This window comes from Callorhinus ursinus, unplaced genomic scaffold, assembly GCF_003265705.2.
Source record: "Callorhinus ursinus isolate GAN/ISIS: 27379988/994484 unplaced genomic scaffold, GSC_fseal_2.0 scaffold87, whole genome shotgun sequence".
NCBI lineage: Eukaryota > Metazoa > Chordata > Mammalia > Carnivora > Otariidae > Callorhinus > Callorhinus ursinus.
The window spans coordinates 1,277,792-1,300,963 of record NW_027397149.1 but is presented as its reverse complement, the minus strand read 5'-3'; the positions used below and the strand labels follow the sequence as shown (position 1 = coordinate 1,300,963).

Here is a 23,172-nt window from a genome sequence, read left to right as displayed (position 1 = left end):
TAGAGATGACTAAACCCCCAATTCCACATTGATTGGTTTAGGGATTCGTAGAGGCTCCAAACAAAACCATTAACCAATGGGACTCAAATCTGGGGTTTTAGTGACAAGGAGACAGAGACAGACAGAGGTAAGCTTTTCCCCCTCCTGGAGTTACTAGGGGGAAAAATCAGACATAAATCTGGAACTGCTGGTACTCTTGATACCATGAGAGGAACCAGCTGAAAATGGAACCAGTTCAGAAGAAGGCAGGGCTTAGGGCTGGGACCAAAATCCTAACGCTATTGAGTCCCTGGAGCCAACTGTACCTTAATAACTACCTCTAAACTTTTCAGTAAGCCAATGAATTTCCCCTCTTGTTTAAGTCGGCTTGAGCTGGGTCTTTGACCTCTTGCTACTGAAAGATTCCTGCTTAATGCAAACCTCATAAGGGCTGAAGAAAGGAGACTCGTCAGTACAGCGGTATATGGGACAACACAGTGGTGAAGGCAAAGTGAAATAAGGAATCACAAGGAAACATAAGACAAACCCAAACTGAGGGACATTCTATAAAATAACTGGTTTGTAGTCTTCCAAAGTGTCAAGGTCATGAAAGACCAAAAAAAAAAAAAAAGACTAAGGAAATTTTCCAGATTAAAGGAAATGAAGGAATCATAACAACTGAACACAACATGTGATCCTGAATTGGATCCTGAACCAGAAAACAGAGATTCGTGGGACAACTGGCAAAATTTGAAGAAAAAAAAATCTATAGGTGAACTCTACTGATGCTAATGTCTTGATTTTAATAATTGCACTGTTTATTTAAAGCGTTAACATTTAGGGAATGTTGATGAAGGGGTATACAGAAATTCTTTGAAATATTTTTGCAACTTTTTGGTAACATTATCAATTATGAAATTATCTAAAAAAGTTAAAAAGGAAAAACATAAAAATATGCAATTAGGGTTTGAGCCGTGGTAGCGATGATGGCCTCAGGAACTATGATGACAATAAAATGGCAAGGAGTTGGCTAGACAGACGAGACATGACAGGGTCCGACGCTGTGACGGAGTGTAGCAAGCAGAGTCTGGAAGGCAAACAGGTTTGAAGTAAAAAGGACAAATTTCACTGGATGTGAAAGCATCCGCGCGCCAGGTGAAGTTGTCCAGAAAACACTGAAACTTTGCAACTGGAACCAAGGAGAAAGGCAGTAACTAAGGGCAGAGATTTACATAAAGGAAACAGTTGATACCACTGGAGTATGACATAACCAAGGGTGACGCCGTAGAGAAAGGAGCCCAGCGGGATAGGCAGCGCTGACCACACCCGGGTGGCTCAGTCTGTTGAGTGTCCAACTCTTGGTTTTGACTCAGGTCATGATCTCAGGGTCATGATCTCAGGGTTGTGAGATCGAGCCTTCTCCCCCACCCCCTTGAGCACAGGTTCTCTCTCTCAAATAAATAAAATAAAGTAAAATAAAATGAAATGAAATAAAATAGGGGCACCTAGGTGGCTCAGTCGGTTAAGCGTCTCCCTTCGGCTCAGGTCATGATCCCAAGGTCCTGTGACCGAGCCCTGCATCGGGCTCCTTGCTCTACAGGGAGCCCACTTCTCCCTCTCCTCCCCACTTGTACTCTCTCACTGTCTCTCCTTCTCTCTCTCTCAAATAAATAAAATCTTTAAAATAATAAATATTTCAGAGAAGGGGTCATCTGCAGAATGGTTATGCCAGAGGAGAGATGTTTGAGTAGAGCTCATCTCTAAGATAGGAAGAAGTGATGAAAACAAAGCAAAACAAAAACTGTATCAGGGCGCCTGGGTGGCTCAGTTGTTAAGCGGCTGCCTTCAGCTCAGGTCATGATCCCAGGGTCCTGGGATCGAGTCCCACAACGAGTCCCACATCAGACTCCCTGTTCAGCGGAAAGCCTGCTTCTCCCTCTTTCACTCCCCCTGCTTGTGTTCCTGCTCTTGCTGTCTCTGTCTCTGTCAAATAAATAAATAAAAATCTTTAAAAAAAAACAAAAAAAACAAAAACTGTATCAGAGGTTTTTGGGGTTTAAAAAAATGGTAAGTTCTTAAATCTTCATACATTATTTTTTAAAAGATTTTATTTTTAAGAGAGAGAGAGAGTACAAGCAGGGGGAGGGGCAGAGGGAGAAGCAGACTCCCCACTAAGTAGGGAGCCCAATGCAGGGCTCGATCCCAGAACCCCGGGATCATGGCCTGACCAGAAGGCAGACGCTTAACCGACCGAGCCACCCAGGCACCCCATAAATTATTAAATGCGTTCTGACCCTTGTTCCTGCCCATTTGCTGCCTTCTCGGGTTGTACTGACAGGTTGAGGTGGTTGAAATGGGAATGCTGACTTATGCTCTTCAGATGTTACTCACTTGTTACCCTGGGCAAACTACCCACTGGCCTCTCTTGTGACCTTGACATCAAAGATAAGAACTGGGTTAAGCCTTAGTCTGGGTAGATCCAGAGGCTGGAACTAAGCCAATGGCAGCCGTTAGAAAAACTCTTAACAGTGCAGTGAGCTGTGAGGAAATGAACCGTTTGATGGAGAAAATGATTCCGACAGCCCCTACCAACTCAGTGGTTCAGTAAGCTTCTGGGTTTTTCTTTCTGTTAAACGTTCATAGTATTTACTCCATATGGCTGCTCTGAGGATGACGGAAGACAAAATACATAAAAGTACCTGGTGCAGAATAACTGTTCAGCTTTTATTAGTTGAGTATCAGTCTCTGAAATAGACCAAGAAATCCCAAGGAAGTACCAGCCTCAGCCACTAGAGGGGGGTCTGAGTCACACTCCTCTGAAACAGACAGCAGCAGCTTGATGGGGCAGCCGCGGCTCTCCATGCACCCGCCTTTCCTTTGCCGGGGAACCCGGTCCGCTCAGGAAACCCGGCTCCATGCTGAACTCCATGGTGCTTTCTCTGAGTCATTATATTCTCCCACAGTTGCAAAATGATCTGGCGAAAGTCCCTCAAAGGCTTTTACTGCTTACTGAGTAACATGCAGCCTCCCTGCTTGAATCGAGGCCCCAAGCTGCCTCTCCAGCCTGAACTCCCTTTAATCCTTTATACTGGACAAATCAGGCTCTGCCTCCATGCCGGGGCCTCACGCTGCGCCTCCTTCTTGAGGCCTTCCCTCTATGCCGACCTTCCCAAACCCTACTTCTTTTTCCATCATGCAAATGCTATCTCCTCAACTCCCTCCTCGCTTCTCTAAAAAAAGAGTGATCTCACCAACCCTGAGCTCACACACCCCATATGACATCCATCTATCTTGTATTACATTGATTTATGTATGTGCACCTTTTCTCTTCAATAGATTAGAAATTCCATGGGTACAGAGACCAGAGGATAATCTGTCCAGGGTAACAGAGCGAGTAAGTGGTAAAGATGGGATTCTAGCCCAGGAAATCCAGAGAGCTCTTGCTCTTAACCACTAATTCACAACCATATAGTAGTCTTTCATCAGCCACAGTGCCTAGCTCAGAGCTTTGCACACAGTGCTACTTAATAGCTTATCAAATGAATAACTAAAAACAAAATGAAAACAAAAGAAACCCGAAACATTTATCTAATTAGCATCTTTTTAAACCTTCACTGACTTGTAGGCTTTTGGGAACCAGCAACTTGGTCTCATTAATCTAAATTAGAGTGCCTGACTGTAGATCTAATTATGAGCAATTTCAGAATCATAATTACTGTTCCATTTGGTCTCCTGGTCTGTAATGCATATAAGGATCTACTCCCAGCTTCTAAGGGATTTAAAAAACAAAACAAACAAACAAAAAAAGCCAACAACGTGATTACTTACTGAAGCCTAGGAGATGTGTTTTGTGAAGCTTCCAGCTCACATCTTCTCTGTGAAGTGAGAGGGATGGACTGGATGGCCTCTGAGGGCCCTTTCCTTGGTGTTAACAGTCTATGATTCTGGGAGACTGAATGGAATTAAAAAGAGCCTCTACCTCTGTGTCAGAAGATACCCTTTTGAGTCTCAGCTCCCCAACTCGGATTCCCCGTCTGTAAAATTTGATTCATCCAGTCAAAAAATCTTTGAATGTCTGAGTGCCAGGCCCTGGGGGAATGGGGGCCGGGGGAGATACAGTAAGACAGATGTGGCCCCTGTTCATCCTGCTATGGAAATCAGATGACACCTATAATGTGGGGTTGTCCTACGGAAGAAACTCAGCTGGTCCAAGTATGGTGTAAACTACAAAGTCTAGTACCCAACCAAAAGATGATGATCTTGCCAGGATTCCAGTTTTGCCAAGTCCACGACAACAAAAACGTTACCTATGGGGCACCTGGGTGGCTCAGTCGTTAAGGGTCTGCCTTCGGCTCAGGTCATGATCCCAGGGTCCTGGGATAGAGCCCCGCATCGGGCTCCTTGCTCAGCTGGGAGCCTGCTTCTCCCTCTTCCACTCCCCCTGCTTGTGTTCCCTCTCTAGCTGTCCCTCTCTCTCTAGCTGTCCCTCTCTCTAGCTGTCCCTCTCTCTCTCTGTCAAATAAATGAAATCTTAAAAAAAAAAGTTATCTATTTTGCTGTTTTTGAGAAAAGCCTGATAGTGTATTTTAGCCAAACCTAGTCAACACTACAGGCAGCTTCCCTGCCTTTCTGCTGCAGAAAGTGGGCTGAGGTTATCTGTCCTCACTTCGGGCACTGTCGGGTTGCTGGCAGAGGCCAAGTCACTAGCCCAGTCTTGCAGGTGTCTGTCAGAAAGCCATTAGGCTGGGAGTCTGCGCCTGTGGGTTCTCCAGCTCTAAGTCACCAGCCCCGGCTCAGGCTTCATTCAGTGGCCTCATCTGTGAAAGGCAGACCACATCTGTGAAGAAGCCGTCTCCCACGCTACTGGGAAATACGGATGGGACCGCTTTATCATCGGGCCGGGCCTGGCTCAGGGAGGCCACACTCCAGAGGGCTGGTGAGGGTTCCCTTGGGGTTCCATCTCGAGCCCCGGGCCACAACTCGAGCTGTAGCAGAGCTGGGGCGGGGGGCGGCAGGCGACTCTGTCCCGGTCCCAGCTCCCGCACACACTGCTATGCATTCGACGGGAGGGTGTGGACCGTCTCCCGATCGCCCCGGGAGCCCCTAGGCTGCCTGGAGCAAACGGAGCGGGCGAGGGCCGGGGACCACGGCGGCAGCAGCGGAGCGTGAACCGGGAGCGCGCGGGCGCAGGTCACGTGGCGGGCGCGGGGGCGCGCGGGGGCGCGCGGGGGCGGGGCCTGGCGCGCACCGCTCCGCTGGTGGCGGGGCGGGCGGGAAGGGGCGGGGCCTCGGGCGGGGCCGCCGGGGGGAGGCGGGCGGGCCGGAGGGGAGGAGTGGAGATGGCGGCGGCGGCGGCTCAGGGGGGCGGGGGCGGGGAGCCCCGGGGAGCTGATGGGGTCGGCCCGGGGGTCTCGGGGGAGGTGGAGGTAGTGAAGGGGCAGCCGTTCGACGTGGGCCCCCGCTACACGGAGCTGCATTACATCGGCGAGGGCGCGTACGGCATGGTCAGGTGAGGGGGCGTTCCGGGGGAGGGGGCTGATGGGGGTGGGGGGCCGGGAGGGACGAGGAGTGCCCTCTGGGCCGGGGAGACTCCCGGTGTCCTGAGGAGGCGGGGGCTTCACGAGGCAGGGGGGCGTCCCACGGAGAGGGCCTTGGGGTGCTTTCTCGGGGAGCGGCGCCTCCTCGTACGTTCTAAGGGGAGGGGGCTTGGAGGCCCTAGAAGCGACCATTCTGTAATGAGGGGAGGGACATCTGAGTGTATGCGGGGGAGCTGTGGGGCCCTTGGGAGCCCTAGGGACACGGGATGAGGCGGAGATACTAAGTATTCTTAGGGAGGTGATATCCTTAGTGAGGACCGAGTGAAGGACCCTACTCTGGGGAGAGGATGCCTTGGATTCTCCCAGTGAGGCCTGCCAAGGAGTTTGAGAGAGAAGAGCAGAGCTCAGGGCTGGGCAGGGTGGGGCAGGGCTTTGGGCCTGGGGCCAGGGGCCCAGTGAGCCACGAGGGGTCCAGGAGTGTGTCCTTACAACTTTGAGGAGGGGTCTGTGAGCTCGCTCATCCCCACCGTGTGCTCTGGGCCTTTGTTCATCTGGGAACAGCTCTCCTGCCCAGGTGCCTCGCCCTAACACTGGTGCCCTCCTCATCCCTTCTTTCTCGTCCCTCCTGACTCCCTCCTCAATGTATCTGCCTCACTGCCGCGGGGCCTCGGCTCACCACCCACTCCTTGGACCTGTCTTGGGTTGAGGGAGCCCATCCTGGAGAGGGGAGGATGAGAGGTCAGGGCAACTAGAATGGACAGGGTTGAGGAGAGGGGAAGTCAGTGAGTGGTCAGTCTCTTCCTCTATTTGTGAAGTCACTGAAGGGCTGCCTGGCCGGTCCCCAGCTTTCTCCCTGGAGATCCCAGGCCTTCACAGCAGGAAGGAACCAGCATTGTTTATGACTTGGCCAGAGTCCTCTCCTGCTCCCTCCCCTCCCTGCTCAGGCCTGGGTGGGGCCACCAGGCCTGGACTCCCCCTCTATAAGGCCACACCAACAAATACTTCTCTGGCCCTCTCAGCTCAGCTTACGACCACGTGCGCAAGATTCGCGTGGCCATCAAGAAAATCAGCCCCTTCGAGCATCAGACTTACTGCCAGCGCACACTGCGCGAGATTCAGATCTTGCTGCGCTTCCGCCATGAGAACGTCATTGGCATTCGGGACATTCTGCGGGCGCCCACCCTGGAAGCCATGAGGGATGTGTATCCTTCACCTTGGCCAGATGGCTGGCCAGGCCCGGCCTCAGAGCTGGGCTGGGAGAACGCTGGCTTTCTTTCTGTTTCCTTCTTCCCTGCCACACTCCAAAACAAACCCAGTAAATGAAACTTTCCAGCAGAAAAGAGACCACAGGGTGTAAGAGGGCTGGGAGGCCTGAGGTGAATCCTGCCTGCTGCAGCCAGGCTGTGAGGCCTTGGGCAAGTCTGTTCTCCGTGCTGTGCCTCATTGATGGGGGGGGGCAGGGGGGGAGAGGGTTGGGCTCTATGGGAGCTTTGTCTTTTGACATCTGCAGTTCTGTGACATGACCCAGCTTCTGCCCACAGTCAGTTCTCGTTTAACAGATGATGATTCTTTCCTCTCTGGGTCCCCAGACTGGAAGGAAGGCAGAGAGGAAGAAAACTGCCCGTTTTTGAGGGCCTACTATGAGTGAGGTGCAGTGCATGCCAAGTGCTTTGGCATTTCCTTTTTTTTTTTTTTTTTAAGATTTTATTTCTTTATTTGACAGAGAGAGACACAGCAAGAGAGGAAACTCAAGCCCGGGGATCGGGAGAGGGAGAAGCAGCCTTCCTGCCCAGCAGGGAGCCTGATGCGGGCGCTTTGGCCTTTCTTATTCTCCCTCCCAGCTGCTGTAGGAGATGGGTCTCCCCAGCTCCATTTCAAAGATGAGGAGACTGAGGCTCAGAAAGCCTAAAATCAGGCGCGGCTCTTGCTACCTCCTCCTACCCTCCCCCAGATGAGAACTGTCTTTTCTCTGGCACTTCCTGCTCAGAGCCTCACCCCAGTCACCTGTGGACTTGCACTTTGCCCAGGGAGGGACAGCCTTGCCTTTGTTGTCCTCTTCCCCCTCCCCGGGCACCCCACATTGCTTCCCGGGCTTGCCGTCCACTTCCTGCCAGGCCCTGTCGGTAGTGGCTTATAGCACCCATCACCTCTCCCCACCCCACCCTCCCCCGGGCAGTCCCAGTTCTCCACCCAGACATGGGGATTTGTGCTGCACTGTCTGCAGCCCCCACCACAAGCTGTGGGCAGGAAATCTCCACACTCGCCCCCAGCTCGCCGTGTGACCTTAAGCAAGTCACTGCATCTTGCTGGGTGGGCCTCCTCACCTCTAAAACAGCAGGATTGGTCCAGATGTCTTCAGAAGGCCCTTTCGAGGCTGATTCCAAAAGACAGTCCTGACTTATTCTTTCAGAGACCCACCAAATGGCATTTATTTATTTATTTACTTACTTACTTACTTACTTACTTAACGTATGTTTAATCTTTGTTTTTTCTGAAAATACGAAAGGACATTTACTCCTCTATCTTCTGATATATGGCCAAGCACTCTTTGAGGAGTAGCGTGCTGTTGGGAGCGTCTCCTCATTTGTCTTGCCCAAACCATTCCCATAAGGCAGGCATTTATTTTTAAGCAAACATTTATTGCACGCCAGATGGTGTTCGCACTATCTCATTTAACCCTCTCAGCAGCCATGTGGCTGAGGCATTTATAATAGCAACAGTATTCATGTTTGCTGAGCACTTACAACGTGCCAAGCTCTGGGCTGGGCTGGCTGATTTACGCGGGTCATCTCACTGAATCTTCATAACTACTCTCTACAGAACCACTCTTTCCCCTACTTTGCACAGGAGGAAATGGAGGTGCAGACGGGTTGAGGTCATAAGGCTAACAAGCAGTGGAGTGGGGGGGCAGGATTCAGACACCAGCAGACTAAACCCCAGAGTTGCTGCTCTTCACTGTGAAGCTCTCTTGCCTCCTGCAGTTTATTATCCCTGCTTTCCCAGTAGGGAAACTGAGGCCACAGAATTGAAGTACTTCTGTTCAGGGCCGCCCGCTGAGATGCAGCAGAGGCCCTGAGCCCACCTGCTGAGTCTGGGCCTTGTGCAGCCTATGAGATGGGTTGGCAGATGTTCTGAGTCTTAAGGGCACTGGCTGGAAGGGGACGTGAAGCCTAGCCACCAGAGCCTGTTCTTCTTAACCAAGTGCCCCCTGCCGCCCCCGCCCGGGGGGTCTCCGGTACCATCCTCAGCTACATCGTGCAGGACCTGATGGAGACAGACCTCTACAAGTTGCTGAAAAGCCAGCAGCTGAGCAACGACCATGTTTGCTACTTCCTCTACCAGATCCTTCGAGGCCTCAAGTATATCCACTCAGCCAACGTGCTCCACCGGGATTTAAAGCCCTCTAACCTGCTCATCAACACCACCTGCGACCTTAAGGTCAGAGGATTGGGTGCCTATCCCCTCCTCCCACGGGTCTGGGGCTTCTAGGTGACCAGTAGCCCCCTTGAGTAGAACCTCACAAGCAAAGGGAACAGCGTGGGTGATATGACTGCTCGGGCCTTGGGCCTTGAGCAGCGAGCTTAGCAGCCTGGGTTGGCTTCCAGATCTGCGATTTTGGCCTGGCCCGGATTGCCGATCCCGAGCATGACCACACTGGCTTCCTGACAGAATATGTGGCCACACGCTGGTACCGGGCTCCAGAAATCATGCTTAACTCTAAGGTAGGGGGGCCACCCATCCCTGAAGGGAAGGGGCCAAGTCCCAGAAAGCCCTGGAGCCACCCCTGAGCCAGGCATGACCCCCATGATCCAGGACATCTGCCTCCAGGCCTTGTCACATGACTCCGGTTTTTAGGCCTTGGGAGGAAGCTGAGCATTAGGTCCTCCAGGCCTCTGCCCTCTTCCTCCCTGCTGGTATTGAGTCTAGATTGGAGTCGTGGTTTGGCCCAGACAGGAGGGCCCTGTTGAGGCTGGCCCAGGAGCCCACTGCTTTCTCCTCCTCCCCAGGGCTACACCAAGTCCATCGACATCTGGTCTGTGGGCTGCATTCTGGCTGAGATGCTCTCCAACCGGCCCATCTTCCCTGGCAAGCACTACCTGGACCAGCTTAACCACATTCTGGGTGAGGGGGCCTGGCCAGCTAAGTGGGAGGGAGACTAGTGGGAGGTGAGGTTTCTTTATAGCCAGGGTACCACCATATGTGGAGTCCCTGCAGCATCTCACGGTATTTCAATGAGATAATAGACACAGTCCCCACTCGAGAGATGGGAGAAGCCAAGGCTACACCCCACACTTGGGAAGTGCTCACATCAGGATTTGAACCTGTGGCTGCCCACACCCAGAACCCTTGCCCTTCATCACCATAGTATTGGCTGGTAGATAACTGTCAGGGCTTGGAGCTCATTGGTGGGGACTCTTGTTTTGGTTTCCTTCTGTTCCCAGAAGGGAGAGGAGAACTCTGACCAAGGCACCTGCCTTACCCACAGGTATCCTGGGCTCCCCATCCCAGGAGGACTTGAATTGTATCATCAATATGAAGGCCCGAAACTACCTGCAGTCTCTGCCCTCCAAGACCAAGGTGGCCTGGGCCAAGCTTTTTCCCAAGTCAGACTCCAAAGGTGAGAGAAAGACAATGGGGGCCAATACCGGATAAAAACTCGGTGCAGAGGAGGGTACATGAGCCATGCAGCTGCCTGAATAGACAGGACCCTGGGCACAAGAAGCAAAGCGATGCTTCTGGGAGCTCCTCCAGCCTTCTCTTTGACCCCTGACTCCTGCCCTTACCTAGCCCTTGACCTGCTAGACCGGATGTTGACCTTTAACCCCAACAAACGGATCACAGTGGAAGAAGCGCTGGCTCACCCCTACTTGGAGCAGTACTACGACCCAACAGATGAGGTGGGCCAGCCACCAGCAGCAGGGCTGGCGGGTAGGTGACGGGTAGGCGTCCCTTGTACCCGGTCTGAGCCTGATTTCTTTGCCACCCCAGCCAGTGGCTGAGGAGCCTTTCACCTTCGACATGGAGCTGGATGATCTACCCAAGGAACGGCTGAAGGAGCTCATCTTCCAAGAGACAGCCCGCTTCCAGCCTGGGGCACTGGAGGCCCCCTAATCTGGACAGACACCTAATGTTCCTTGGGGCCTGGTGAGTGCTCCCCACTGCCCACACACAGATTCACCCCGATACCAGTGTGCCCAGCACACCTCCATACAGTCACAGGCTTGTTCACGCCCACAGGGCAGGTGCATAGTGGCAACAGAAAGGCTGGAGCCTGCCCAGGCCACAGACCTGTGGGCCACCAGTCCTTCACATCTGCTTCCTCTCCCCCAGCCCCAAAGGTCTCCCACCTGGCAACACCCTGCACCCCTGCACCCCTGTACCCTCCGGGCCTCATGGCCAGAGGGCCCTGAGGGCCCCTCTCCCTGGTCTGAGGACCAGAGCCAGGTTTTGGCTCCCCGATGTGGGCAGAGAGGCAGGTGGGGCAGTAATTGCTTTGGGAGGAGCCAGCAGTCCCCAGCCTGACCCAGATGCCAAGTCCCCTCCCACCTGGTGTCCGGGTCAGTGGTTTGCACACCCGCCCACACAGCTCTCCTTCCTCGAGTCTCTTTTCCGTCCTCCCGGCCAGCTGCAGCCTGACGGAAGGAAGGCAGACACACCTGCGCTCCAACTCCAGTCCTCACACTTAGTAAGAGCCATGTGACATTGTGCAAGACCCCTCAGCTCTCTCTGCCTCAGTTTCCCGGGGAGAGCCCTGAGGACGAGAGCAAACACAGAGCCCTAAGCGCTCTTCTCAGGGCTTCATATGCATTAACTTATTCCACCCTCCAGCTGGACCCTGAGATAGGCACTGGGGCTCCCCCCACGTACAGTTAAGGGAGACAAGGCCCATCCCCGGCAGCCGTGAGGATGAGATGAGGGAGATGGAGGTCAGGGCTCTGGCAGGTCCTCTGGTGGGTGCTAACAGTGCCTTTCCGCCTGCCCTTTTGTTTAGGCCCTGCCTCCTGCCTGCCCCTCCCCTGCCGGACTGTTAGGAAATGGACACTGCGCCCCGCCCAGAACCCCCCCCCCCGGTGGCCCCCGGCAGGGCAGAGGGCGTGCCTGGCCACCCTCCCCGGCTTCACTCTGGCCTCCTGATCCAGCAGGCCAAGGCTCCCTCCGCCCTGCCTCCCCTCCCAGGGCCCGAGGGGCTTGGGTGGCCCCAAAGCAAATTGCCCTCTGCTGCTTGCCTTTGTCTACCCCAGCTATCCCAGTCTCTGGTAGTTCTGGAATGGAAGGGCTCTGGCTGCCCTGGGACCTACTGAAGGGCAGTGGGGGGATGCGGGATCCTGAGTAGGGACTCGGGGCAAGCCCTGACCCATTAAAACCCTACCCCATTTTCCCTGAAAGGAATTTTCCTAAGGCGCAAGGGCTAGTACCCCTGAGGCGCAGGGCCCAGGCCTAAGCCCCCTCCCCCAAAGCTGCCACGTCTAACACCCCTGCTGCCTCTGTATGTGGGTGAACAGAAGTGGAGTGGGGGGCACGAGGAGAGCCTGGTGCCCCCGCCCACCCTGTGCCTGTATCTAATATATAAATATAGAGATGTGTATATGATGGCCCTGGCTCTGTCTGTGTCCGCCGATGCCCCCATGCTAACCGTCGCTTTGGGGACCGACGCACCTGCCCAGCCACTTCCCAGCTGTGTGGCTTTACCCAACCCTGGTGATCTCTGGTCCCCAGCCAGCCTGGGCTGAAGGTGGGATAGTCAGGAGCGCCAGACTCCTGGACAGAGTGGGGTCAGTTTTCCCCTTAGTCACTGTCCTCTCCCCTCCCTAATGGCTTCCCGTCGAACTGGCTGGGGGTGATTCGGGGGTGACTCAGGGGCATCCTCCACACCCCTGGATTCTCTGGAAATGGCTCGGGGTGGCGTGTTGTATACCCCAGCCACAAGCACCCATGGGAGGAGGGAAAGGTTGTAGCCAACCCGGGGGTGGTGGGAGGCTTGTTTCCCGCAGTGTGGCCAAGGGGAGCAGGGGTGCTGGGGTCTGGGAAGGGTGTAGGGGTGGGAGAGCCAGAGCTGCCAGAAGCCTCTCCTCCTGCCTCTCCCCCATCCCCAGCTGAGCCCTGCAGCCTGGCCCCAGGCCAGGAGCAGGCTCAGCAGGTCCCAGGGGTGTGGTGGCAACCAGTGGCAGAGCCAGCCTACACCAGCCAGGCTGTCGGCAGAGGCCACACAGTCCCTCAGGAACGTCAGGGCTCACGCAGCGGGAGCCCCGGAGAGGCAGTGTGGCCATGAGCCCTGTGCTGTACTATGCCCTGCCCGCCCTGGGCAGCTATGTCATGCTCTCCGTCTTCTTCCTGCGCCGGCCTCGCCTGCTGCACACGCCCTGGGCACCAGCCTTCCTGCCGCGCCTGGGAGCCCACCGGGCAGGTGAGCTGGGCACCCGAAAGGGAGGATGGTGATGGCGGCTACGGAGGGTGGAGTCGGGGTGCAAAGTACCAGGGCGGACGGCAGCAGGCTGTTAGAGGGCAGAGCCCGAGAGAGGAGGAGAGCAGGGTGGCAGGGCAGGATGTGGAAGGGGGAAGACGGGGCAGGGAGTGAGGAGCGAAGGGGGAGGCCAGGCCCCTGGGACCCACCCAGCTGCCCTGCACAGGGTCCGGGGAGCGGCTGGAGCACACCATGGAGGCCATGGAGAAGTGAGTGCATGCACCTGCCATCCCAAGCTGCCCGCTTGATGTCGTCCCAGTCATGCACTGTGTGACACCAGGGGGTGCCACTCCCTTCCTAGTTTGAGTGCCTGGGGCCCCCTGGAGGTGTGCAGTGCAGAGCCTGCACATCCTACCGTGAATTCTGCCCCACGCCCCCTTCAACCTCCCCACCGCCCTGGGGTCTGGCCTGCCCCTTTCCCTGGGCCCCCCCACTCCCTGCACTGACCTTCACTCCCATAGCTCCGTGGCCCAGCGATCCGACTTTCTGGAGCTTGACTGCCGGCTGACCCGGGATGGTGTGGTGGTGGTGTCACACGACGAGAACCTGTTTCGCCTGTCAGGCGTGAACAGGGACGTGAGCAGCCTGGACTTTGAGGTGGGCCTCGCCTTGCCCCCCCCCGCCACCATACCGAGAGCCACCGTGCCTCCATGCGTGCCTCCTGGTGACGTACCCCCTTTCTCTCCAGGAGCTGCCCCTCTGCAAAGAGGAGCTGGAGGTTTACTTCTCACCAGGTGAGAGCGTGACCTCACCGAGTGGGGTCGTGGCCTCAGCCTCCTGCCCTCTCTTCTCCTCTGGGACTCTGTTTCCCTCCCCTCCTCCCCCCGCTGGGTTCCCACCCCACCCCATCCATACCCCTCTGATCCCTCTTGAACAACCCACCCAGGCCACTTTGCACACGGGACAGACCGGCGCATGGTGAGCCTGGAGGACGTGTTCCGGAGGTTCCCTCGGATGCCCGTGAGTGTGGAGGTCAAATCAGTAAACGAAGAGCTCATTAACAAGGTGGGACTACGGGCAAGGGTGGCCAGGGGCCTGGGGCTGGAGAGAGGCCTGACCCCCCTCTTCATCTCCTCCCCCTCCTCCTCCTCCAGGTAGCGGGCCTGGTGAGGCACTTTGACCGCAATGAAATCACCATCTGGGCCTCAGAAAAGAGCTCAATCATGAAGAAGTGCAGGGCTGCCGTGAGTCCGGGTGCCTTCTCTGTTCAGCGGCCCCTCCTCCCAGGAGCTGGAGGCTCTACGGGCCGAGGCTGGACAGGTCTGGGGGGTTGTGGAGGACCTGGCCCCAAGCAGGGTCTCAAAGGGGAGGATTTGGAGAGGAGAGGTGCTGGGGACAGTGTGAGCAAAGGCGTGCTGGTGGGAACCGGGGACAGTGTGAGCAAAGGCGTGCTGGTGGGAACCGGGGACAGTGTGAGCAAAGGCGTGCTGGTGGGAACTGGGCGGGGGGGAGGGGGTGCAGTTAGGCCTAAACACTGGGCCAAGATCACAGCTTTGATCCTGCAGGTGGTGGCGTTTCCTCTATGTCCTGCACTATTCCCCCTGCAACCTGAGGCTCCTCTCTGCTTTTCCAGAAGCAGACTGACCCCCTTCTCACTTCCCCTTGCCTCCCAGAACTCCGAGATGCCGTTCGCCTTCACGATAAGCCGAGGATTGTGGTTGGTGCTGCTCTTTTACCTGGGGCTGCTGCCCTTCGTCCACATCCCCGAGAGGTTTTTCATCTGCTTCCTGCCCACCACCATCAATAGGTACTCACAGTGTCCCTGTTTCCCTTCTGCATCCTCCCCCAGTCCCCCACATGCTTCTGTCCTCAGATAAAGACCCCCCCACCTCAAACCCCATGATGCAGGGTCCCCAGCTCCCTGGCCATCCTCAGGGATAACCCCCAGGGTCCTCTGAAGACACTGGTTCTCAGCGAGCATTCATGAATACCATGGGGGGCGGCCACAAACCCCTTGAAACTCTATGCAAATGTGTGTTGATGTGGGTGGAGTTTTAGGACAAAGTATTCATTTATTCATCCATTCATCCAACAAATATTTATTGAGTGTCTACTCTGTTCCAGGTGCAGTTATACTAGTAAATAAGATGTGGGTGGGGTAAGGCCCCCGTGAGTTCACATAATCAATTACAGTATCATTCTCTGATTCTCAAAAGGCAAAGCAAGCTTTCTCCTGCTGGGAGACCAGGATTAACAAAGTAACAGCTGGGAAAAGTATCAGGAATCTGGATACTTCGCCAGCTCTTAAGCCCGGCCCCTCCCTTTGCTTTCTGAGAACTCTGTGGCAGCTCCAGCGCTTTCTTCTCCCGCCCTGTTGTCCCAAGGGAGGCTCCCAGCCAGTCCCCACAATCCCTTGCTACAAAGATATCATTAGACTACAGAACTTTGTGTACATAACTTTTTTTTTTTATTAGAGAGAGTGAGTACAAGCAGGGGGAGAGGCAGGCAGAGGGAGAGCGAGAAGAAGCAGACTCCCAGCAGGGAGCCCGATGTGGGACTCAATCCCAGGACCCCGGGATCATGACCTGAGCCGAAGGCAGACGCCTAACCTTCTGAGCCACCCAGGCGCCCCTGTACATAACTTTTTATACAGAGTTTGCAAAGTGTCTTCACATCCTTTAGTTGATTAGGGCTTTACCTTGCAGCAACCCGTAAGTTACAGGAATCATGACCCCCATAGTACCCATAGAGAATCTGAGGCTCGGAGAGGCTCTGGAATTTGCCCCAGGCCACACAGCTAGAACTGCAGGGCCCAAGTTTGCCTGGGTCTGACTCCAGAGCCTGCGCTGGGACATTATAAAGGGCCTCCAAAGTCATCCCTGAAGTGGGCCAATCAGGGCAAGCAGCAGACCCGTTGAGCCTTGTTCAGCCGCAGGAGGCTGGTCGGGCCCAACCACGGGACCTTCAGATTGTGCGTCCAGTTTGGCAATCAAGCTGGGTTCTGGTCTCGGCCCTGGCCCCACCACAGATGTGCTGTGACACCTTGGGCAGGTCACTTCGACTCTCCCAAACTGAGTTTCCTCTTCTGTAAAATGGCCCCGGGGGGCGGGGGGAGGACGGGCACACTCTCAGAGTATGGATGCACGGATGTGGGAGTAGACTCTCACGGAATGACAGGGGACTTGTTCATCTGGGCAACTGCAGAGATTCTTCTAGAGGAGCCAGGGTGACACTACCACACTACCACCACCCCCCCACCCCTGCGACAGAGTGAGACGCAGGGGACTGACCATGCCACCACCTCTCTGCAGGACCTACTTCCCATTTTCCTGCTCTGGGCTGAACAAGCTGGCAGCTGTGGTTTCCAAATGGTGAGGGGGCAAGAATGCTGGGTGGCGTGTCCCCATGGAGACCTCCCACTGCCCTTTGTCCCCTCTCATCAGGGCCTCTGCCAACCCCCCCCCCCCACCAGGTTAATCATGAGGAAGAGTCTGATCCGACACCTGGAACAGCGAGGAGTGCAGGTGAGGCTTGACCGCCACCTCCTGAGCAGGTGGTGGTTCGCACTTTGGGCCTAGCACAGCGTCCCGGTCACAGCTCTGCCACCAACTAACCGGGTCACCTGGCAGGTCACCTGGGAGTCTCAGTCTCTTGATCTGTGAAGTGGGGGTAATGGTATATTTGACTAGTACTTCCTAACGGCTTGATAAGTGCTAGCCGTTATGATGATGATGTATTGAACCTACTCAGGTCCTGATTCCTGAGGAGAGGGTTAATGGGGCTGGGGAAGGACCAGAGAAGGGAAAAACGGGCCCAGTCTACTCCTCGCCCCTCCCCTGGACATTCACTTTGACGAAGTCATTTAATTCGCAGACCTTTGTTGAGAACACACTGCGTTGCAGGCACCGCGGTACCAGGGAGCTTACCATCAAATCAGGGGCAGAGGCAGGAAGTGAGGTAGACAATCACAGGGCACCCAGTGGACAGAAAGGAAACAGCGCCGTGATCTGCAGGGTCAGAGGAGGCCTTCTGGAAGAAGTGAGAGGAAAGGGAGAGCGTCTCCGGCAGGAGGCTCAGCATGTGGGAGGGCCGGGAGGAGCCAGAGGCCAGGGCAGGCACTGAGTGGAGGCACTGAGCGGGTTCCGGCAGGCTGCAGTGTAGAGGAAGTGGCCGGGCGGGGCGGGGGGTGGTGGTGGTGGTGATGGTGGCTGGAGAAGGCAGCAGAGGCTGAGGCAGGCAGCCTGTGAGTGTCAGCAAGGAGCCCGGACTTCAGCCTAGAGGAAGGGAAGCTTTCGAGGGTCTGAAGCAGGGGAGAGGCCTGATCCAGTTGGGTGACCCCATTAAGGGTCACTCTGGCCACCATGTGCTGTCACTGCCAGGTGTCGGGCATAGAGGGCAAGCAGGGTTATGGGTGGAGGAGTTAGCGGGCAGGCTGGGACTCCACGGCCTGGACGCGGGGGTGAGTGAGGCGTGCGGATGACACACCTCCTTCAGATTAGCCCCCCGACTCCGAGGGTCTTCACCACAACTCAGCTTTGGACCATCATTCCCATTTGCCACGTTAAGAAACCGAGAGGCCCGGCGACTTGCCCAGGGTACCAGTACCATCCCTCCCTACCACCATGCCCACAAGAGAAGCTCCAGCAAAGGGAAGACACGGAGAAGCAGCAGACTCGGGCAGGCTGGGGGATGTTCCTCAGCCAGCTTTGCAGAGAAGAGGAAAAGGAGCTTGTGTTCGAGCAATAGATGATTTCCCTGGTGTATGTACTCTCACCTTGTCTGATTTCAGGCAGCCAACACGAAGTCATTGAGCACAGAGTTTGGGTAGTATTTCCACCTGCCACATTCAACAGATGTGACTAACCTCCCGAGCAGGGGTAATAGTAACATGTAGTAAAATAATTAGGAACAGAAGAGTTTTGAGTATTTATTACCTTCGTTTTTAAGATCGTTTACTGAATTACAGGTTTATATAATTTAGTATTTCATGATGGTTGTGTTTAATAACCAGTCTTACAAAATTCCTGACGATCCAACAATCCACCCCAGCATCCCACTGCTGGGAGGTCTCCACAGGGGAGGAGAGCTCCCACCATCTAGATGCAAGGGGAAGTTCCAGGTAAATTGTGTGAAACTATGAGCCCCTCCGTCCCCACTCAGGTGATCTTTTGGTGCCTCAACGAAGAGTCGGATTTTGAAGCAGCCTACGGCCTGGGGGCCACCGGCGTCATAACTGATTACCCTACAGCACTGAGGCGCTACCTGGACACCCGCGGAGGAGCTGCCCAGGTCTCCTAAAAGCCCGGAGGCCCTCACCCTCTCCTCTATGTCTCTTCCCCAATAAATATCTTCTTTTGAGTCACATCTTGGTGTTTGGGGGACCCGGGTGGGAGGAGATCCTAGCCTACTGCAAAGATGGCAACTGAGGGCAGAAGAGGCCAGCCTGGGGCCAGAGTTTGGGGCCCTAAGCAGCCTGACCCACTGGTTCCACCACATTCCAGACCCAGAGTAGTGCCACACCCCATGCCATCCTGGCCTCCGCTCTCCTCAGGAACGTCCCTTGCAGGAAGGAGCAAGGCCTCCTGCCCCTTCAGAGCCATGGGTTCTATTCTCCTGAGGCCATGAAGAGCGCCAGGCACACAGCAAGGGACTTCATCTGGCCCCATGGGCTGCAGAGGCTGAGTCCCCGGTGCTCATCTGCTGCCCCAGATCTAAGCCAGAAGCTCCCCCAAACTCCTCAGCCCTCTCCAGACCTAGTACCTTATTCACTGACCAAATCTCATTTCACCAACATTTGCTGACTACTCTAGGCCAGGCTGCGTCCTGTGGCCACCGCAGGCAGTAAGACAAGCCTAGTAGGGTAGAAGCCTGTGTAAACTAACCGTGCCTGCAGAGGCAAGGGCATCAAAGGAGGCTGCCTGGAAGAGGTGATGCTCAACAGTAGGAACTGGCTTTGTTCCGAGGCTTTGGCTCCCAGAGGCCTAAAGCGGATGGGCACCGTTAGCTCTTCTGTGCCAAGAGCCTTTCCCTGGTGCCTTTTGCTAGGGCAAAGACCGTGGAATCCGACCAAAGTGAATCCCGACTTTGCCTCTTCCCAGCTGGATAACCTCGGGAGAGCTGCTGGACCTCTTTGACCTCTGCTCCCCCGTTAAACGGGAACAATAGCAAAAGCCGCCTCATAGGATTGCTGCGGGGATTAAGAGTGGGGCACGGGCGGTGGCTGAACGCGATAATCATGACTCTTATTTCCTCGGGGACGTGCGTCCAGACACCATCCCCCTCCTAACCCCGCGCCAGGTCTGGCACCAAAGAGCCGGGCCCCTTCGGGGACGGCGGGAGGCCAGACACGCGACGCGCCCCGGGCCCGCGGGGCCGGCGGGCTGGGCTGCGGCCGCAGCCGCATTTCCGGGCCGGCCGGAGCGGGGAGCAGGGGGAAGGGCAGCCCGGGCCTGCGCTGGCCGCTGTGTGACGCGCCCCCTCATTTGCATGCGGCGCGCCGATTGGCCACGGCGACCGCCGGGACCGGAGGCCGGCCCCCTCCCCCTCCCGCCGCAGCGGCGGCAGCAGCTGGTCTCGGTGTAAACAAGTCGCGGCGGCTGCGAACCTGGGCCGGGGGGGACGGCGCCCACCAGGAGCGCCCCCCACTCCCAGGCCAGGCCACCCCGGCGGACCGGGTCCCCGCGCGCCCAGGCGAGGTGAGGCCCGCATCGTCAGGGCTGCGCGTCGCCCCGGGCCCCCGCCCCGCCAGCGAGGACTGCCCCCTTCCCCCGGCGCCCGCCCCCCACCCCTGCGCCCCAGGTGAGCCCCGGGGTCTCAGGTAAGGCTCCGCGATGCAGGTAAGAGCCCCTCGGCACAGACAAGGCCTCGGCGCCCCCCCAGGTAAGAGCCCGTCCCCTCCTAGGTGACCCTCCACCTTCAGTGAGGGCCTCTGCCTTCTCCAGGTGAGGAACCCTCTCCCCAGGTGAACTCCCTGTACCTCAAGTGGAGCCGCGTTCCCCCCACTCCCCACCCACCCCACCCCACCCCCGCCCTTGGCAGTTCAGGTGAGGTCCTAAGGACCTAAGGACCATCCAGTTCCTCATCCCTCCATACTTCCCCCTAAACCAGAACTGACAGCTCATCCACTCTAAAACCCCTTCCTCCACCTTCAGTAGCCAGGTCAGCAGGGGTGAGGCCGGAAGTGGATGGGTGACTCACCTCAGGCTCCTCCAAGCCTCAGTTTCCCCATGATGCAACTTGAGGCCTCCTCAGTGAGTCGAAACTGAGCCGGCTCTGGCCCCTGGAGAGAAGCTGCTGGCTCTGGGGAGAAGAGACAGCAGTCAAGTGTGACAGAGTCCCCATGGCCCTGGGTGTGCCTGCATGTATGTGGCCCGGGGCCTGACAGCCCACTCAATCCCTCCCCGGCAGGCACTGGGCTCCCTCTGCTCCCCGTGGGCTGCTCCCCGCGTGGGGCCACTGCCCCCGGCCCCCGCCATGGTGCGGATTTCAAAGCCCAAGACGTTTCAGGCCTACTTGGATGATTGTCACCGGAGGTATAGCTGTGCCCACTGCCGCGCTCACCTGGCCAACCACGACGACCTCATCTCCAAGGTAACCAGGTCACGGCTGGGGCTGGAATGAGAGGCTAGAAGGGCTACCTGGCAACTCTCCACCAATAGCCCTGACTCCCTTCCTTTCTCCCTTCCACTCTTAGTCCTTCCAGGGCAGTCAGGGGCGTGCCTACCTCTTCAACTCTGTGTGAGTATTCGGTCCCCGTTCTTTCTTTCCCTGACCTCTCTTGTGACCTGTGACCCCTGGCATCATGCCGAGACTCCCAGAGTCCCCTGATTCAGGTTGGAAGATGTGATGGCCCTTCTCTTGGATGCTAAGGACAGACACAGTTGGATACAAGCTAGAGGGGGGCTTTGTGATGGCGGGACCCTCCCTGGGACTGCCCCCATGTCCCCACAGGGTGAACGTGGGCTGCGGGCCAGCCGAGGAGCGGGTGCTGCTGACAGGCCTCCATGCTGTCGCTGACATCCACTGCGAGAACTGCAAGACAACTTTGGGCTGGAAATATGTGAGTCTGTGACCTCTGACCCCAGGCTACCGTTAACCCAACCTCACATCACCTCCTCCTCCTCACAAGGAGTCATGTGGTCCTCTTTCAGAGCGCACAGGCCCAGCTCCCACAAGTCAGACTGTCTTTTCATCCCCTGGCCATGCTGTCTTCTGTCACATCCTGCAAGGGCTTCCAGAACTTTTCTCTCCACCCATCGCTCTCCTCACCCCATCTTAGAGATGAGGCCACCATCAGAATGACCATTTATTGAGGGCTTATGGGCCATGCACTGTTGTGTGTGCTTGGCACACATTATCTCATTCCGTCGTTACAACAATCCTGTGGGTAGAATCTATTATTAACTCCACTTCACAGAAGAAAAGAAGGCCCAGAGATGTTAGGTAACTTTCCCAAGGTCACACAACTGTAAGGAACAGCATATGGACCAGAATCCTGGCTGTGTGTTTTGTTTGTTTTTAACTCCACATCCTTGACGGCCAGCTTCCACTGCCATTCAGAGGTTCAGAGAAGTTGCCCAAGACCCCACAGCAACATGGAGCTTGGGTCCATGAGCCTCCTTTTCACTGCCCTCATTGCTACAGCTGCTGTCCAGGGTCTGATTTCACTACCCTGAGTCTCATTTCCTTATCAGGCAATGGAGGAGAAAGCCACCACCTGACACCCAAAATTGTTACGGGGATCAGATTAGATGCGGCAAGAGAAGATGCTCTTGGGAAATGGCAAGGGCCAGGGCTCCTCGGGCATCACTTGGAGCTGTGGTACCTTTGTGGGGTGGATGACCCAGGCAGGCTGCCCTAACCCGAGTTCACCCTTGGCCTTGCCACACGTTTGCTCTGTGTCCCCAGATGGGTGGCTCAACCTCTCTGGACCTCTGTCATATAAAGAGATGGCCTGATCCAGAGGTCAAAAACTCAAGTGCTTGCAGGGCCAAGATACTGTGGGTCTGCAAAAGGGGCAACATAGCTCTGGGGAGGGAAGGGGCAGTCTCTGGCAAACTGGAGTGAGCCTGGCCTCACCTATATTTTGGTACTTTAAAGTTATTTTTACTAAACTCTCTGCTGGCCAAACAAAACACATTGCATAGATCAAAACAGGCCTTTAACTAAAAGTCTGTAATCCCTGGATCTTTTAGAAACTTCCATACCCTCTCTGTTGGCGCCAACATTAGTACTTAAAAAGTACCGGTAATTCAGAGAGTTTGGTCTGTCCCATTAGTGAGAAACCTGGCTCTGTCATTTACCAGCTCTGTGTCTTGTGGCCGGGTGGTCGGGCTTCTCTGCAGTTTTGTTATATGTAAAATGGGGCCAGTCATACCTGCTCCCCAACCCCGATCCCTTTTGGTAAAGCCTTTGCTCCAGGGATGATGTCTTCTCCCCTCTTTTCAGGAACAGGCCTTCGAGAGCAGCCAGAAGTACAAAGAGGGGAAGTACATCATTGAACTCAACCACATGATCAAAGACAACGGCTGGGACTGACCCCTGCTCCTGCCGCATGTGGCTCGAGCCCGGCCTGGCCGCCAGGGGGCGCCACTGGCTTCCCTCCACGAGAAGGGGGCTCTGGACCCTCAGGGCCCCTGCAGAGGAAGGATCCAGCTCCTGTACATATATTTTATTGCATGCACTGTGACCTTGGGGGGAGATCAGAAGGTGGACGACACCCCCACACCTCCCTGCGATCTGGCTGGCTTGGATCTCGTTTTTAACCCCTTCCTGCCCCGCCTGCCCTATAGATATGGCCCGTGTGCTGCTCCCCTGGCCCCGGTGCACCGTCTGCCCTGTGAACTCCTCCCACCGGGCCCCTCTTACCCCACGCGTGTCTGCTCCCCTCGTTCTGTAGCGTTTGTACATAATAAAACAATGGAGTGGAGACAGCCCCAGGCTCACGTGGAATCCGGGAAAGGGGGACTCAAATGCAGATTCCTGCCTCTGGAGACCTGTTCTTTTCTGGGCCCCACATGGCATGGGATAGGCACTGCGGTCAAAGCCAGGAGTCTGCGCGCCGGGGGCTCAGCCCTGAGACCCAGGACCGATCTCACTGCCCATGGAGCTTCCCGACCCCACTCTGCCCGCCTAGGCCTTGACCTCGGCTGATCTGCGCCGTCTCTGCTCTAGCGTTTTGCCGCCGCCTAGAGGCAAGCGCTCTGGGCCGCCGGTTTCACCGCCCCTCTCGTCGCGACTACAATTTCCAGCGGC

The 23,172-nt window shown here is 56.0% G+C and overlaps 3 protein-coding genes and 1 long non-coding RNA gene across 9 annotated transcripts in view; 3 read left to right on the top strand and 1 right to left on the bottom strand.

The window, feature by feature from the left end:
- The window catches only part of LOC112810422 (uncharacterized), a 52,718-nt gene extending 35,658 nt beyond the window's left edge, over positions 1-17,060 (bottom strand). Inside the window, exons 1-2 of the long non-coding RNA XR_003204824.2 lie at positions 16,845-17,060; positions 13,426-13,533 (exon numbers count right to left, since the gene is read on the bottom strand). This is a non-coding gene — a long non-coding RNA (uncharacterized lncRNA). The remainder of the gene's footprint in view (positions 1-13,425; positions 13,534-16,844) is intronic.
- Positions 5,299-12,109, top strand: MAPK3 (mitogen-activated protein kinase 3). The gene is made up of 9 exons (XM_025853780.2): positions 5,299-5,488; positions 6,536-6,718; positions 8,765-8,954; positions 9,122-9,238; positions 9,524-9,638; positions 10,003-10,134; positions 10,305-10,414; positions 10,506-10,661; positions 11,509-12,109. The coding sequence occupies exons 1-8, from the start codon at positions 5,319-5,321 to the stop codon at positions 10,626-10,628; spliced, it is 1,140 nt and encodes a 379-aa protein (XP_025709565.1). The 5' UTR covers positions 5,299-5,318; the 3' UTR covers positions 10,629-10,661; positions 11,509-12,109.
- On the top strand, positions 12,259-18,280 carry GDPD3 (glycerophosphodiester phosphodiesterase domain containing 3). 5 transcript variants are annotated; one of them, XR_003204794.2, is made up of 10 exons: positions 12,259-12,921; positions 13,145-13,187; positions 13,440-13,575; positions 13,667-13,712; positions 13,865-13,983; positions 14,073-14,238; positions 14,592-14,725; positions 16,230-16,289; positions 16,391-16,442; positions 18,079-18,103. XR_003204794.2 is itself a non-coding variant. In XM_025853779.2 (10 exons), the coding sequence occupies exons 1-10, from the start codon at positions 12,783-12,785 to the stop codon at positions 18,214-18,216; spliced, it is 957 nt and encodes a 318-aa protein (XP_025709564.1). In that variant the 5' UTR covers positions 12,259-12,782; the 3' UTR covers positions 18,217-18,280. The 5 variants fall into 5 exon arrangements, 4 of the variants coding, with proteins under 4 accessions (XP_025709564.1, XP_073744209.1, XP_073744211.1 ...); XM_025853779.2 differs by having other exon boundaries at positions 14,073-14,162; positions 18,079-18,280; XM_073888108.1 differs by having other exon boundaries at positions 14,073-14,725; positions 18,079-18,280.
- A 1,202-nt stretch (positions 18,281-19,482) lies between these two features.
- Positions 19,483-22,850, top strand: YPEL3 (yippee like 3). Of its 2 annotated transcripts, XM_025854101.2 has the most exons (5): positions 19,483-19,613; positions 20,326-20,508; positions 20,612-20,655; positions 20,869-20,977; positions 22,366-22,850. In XM_025854101.2, exons 2-5 carry the CDS (start codon positions 20,392-20,394, stop codon positions 22,453-22,455), a joined length of 360 nt encoding a protein of 119 aa, XP_025709886.1. In that variant the 5' UTR covers positions 19,483-19,613; positions 20,326-20,391; the 3' UTR covers positions 22,456-22,850. The 2 variants fall into 2 exon arrangements, with proteins under 2 accessions (XP_025709886.1, XP_025709885.1); XM_025854100.2 differs by lacking the exon at positions 19,483-19,613 and having other exon boundaries at positions 19,701-20,508.
- The last annotated feature ends 322 nt before the right edge of the window (positions 22,851-23,172 follow it).

Coding starts and splice junctions, on each gene's coding strand:
- MAPK3 (XM_025853780.2), top strand. CDS start 5,319: ATGGCGGCGGCGGCGGCTCAGGGGGGCGGGGGCGGGGAGCCCCGGGGA. Junction 6,719..8,764: donor CTGGAAGCCATGAGGGATGT/GTATCCTTCACC, acceptor TACCATCCTCAG/CTACATCGTGCAGGACCTGA. Junction 8,955..9,121: donor ACACCACCTGCGACCTTAAG/GTCAGAGGATTG, acceptor GTTGGCTTCCAG/ATCTGCGATTTTGGCCTGGC.
- GDPD3 (XM_073888108.1), top strand. CDS start 12,783: ATGAGCCCTGTGCTGTACTATGCCCTGCCCGCCCTGGGCAGCTATGTC. Junction 13,188..13,439: donor ACCATGGAGGCCATGGAGAA/GTGAGTGCATGC, acceptor TCACTCCCATAG/CTCCGTGGCCCAGCGATCCG. Junction 13,576..13,666: donor TGAGCAGCCTGGACTTTGAG/GTGGGCCTCGCC, acceptor CTTTCTCTCCAG/GAGCTGCCCCTCTGCAAAGA.
- YPEL3 (XM_025854100.2), top strand. CDS start 20,278: ATGTATGTGGCCCGGGGCCTGACAGCCCACTCAATCCCTCCCCGGCAG. Junction 20,509..20,611: donor ACGACGACCTCATCTCCAAG/GTAACCAGGTCA, acceptor TTCCACTCTTAG/TCCTTCCAGGGCAGTCAGGG. Junction 20,656..20,868: donor GCCTACCTCTTCAACTCTGT/GTGAGTATTCGG, acceptor ATGTCCCCACAG/GGTGAACGTGGGCTGCGGGC.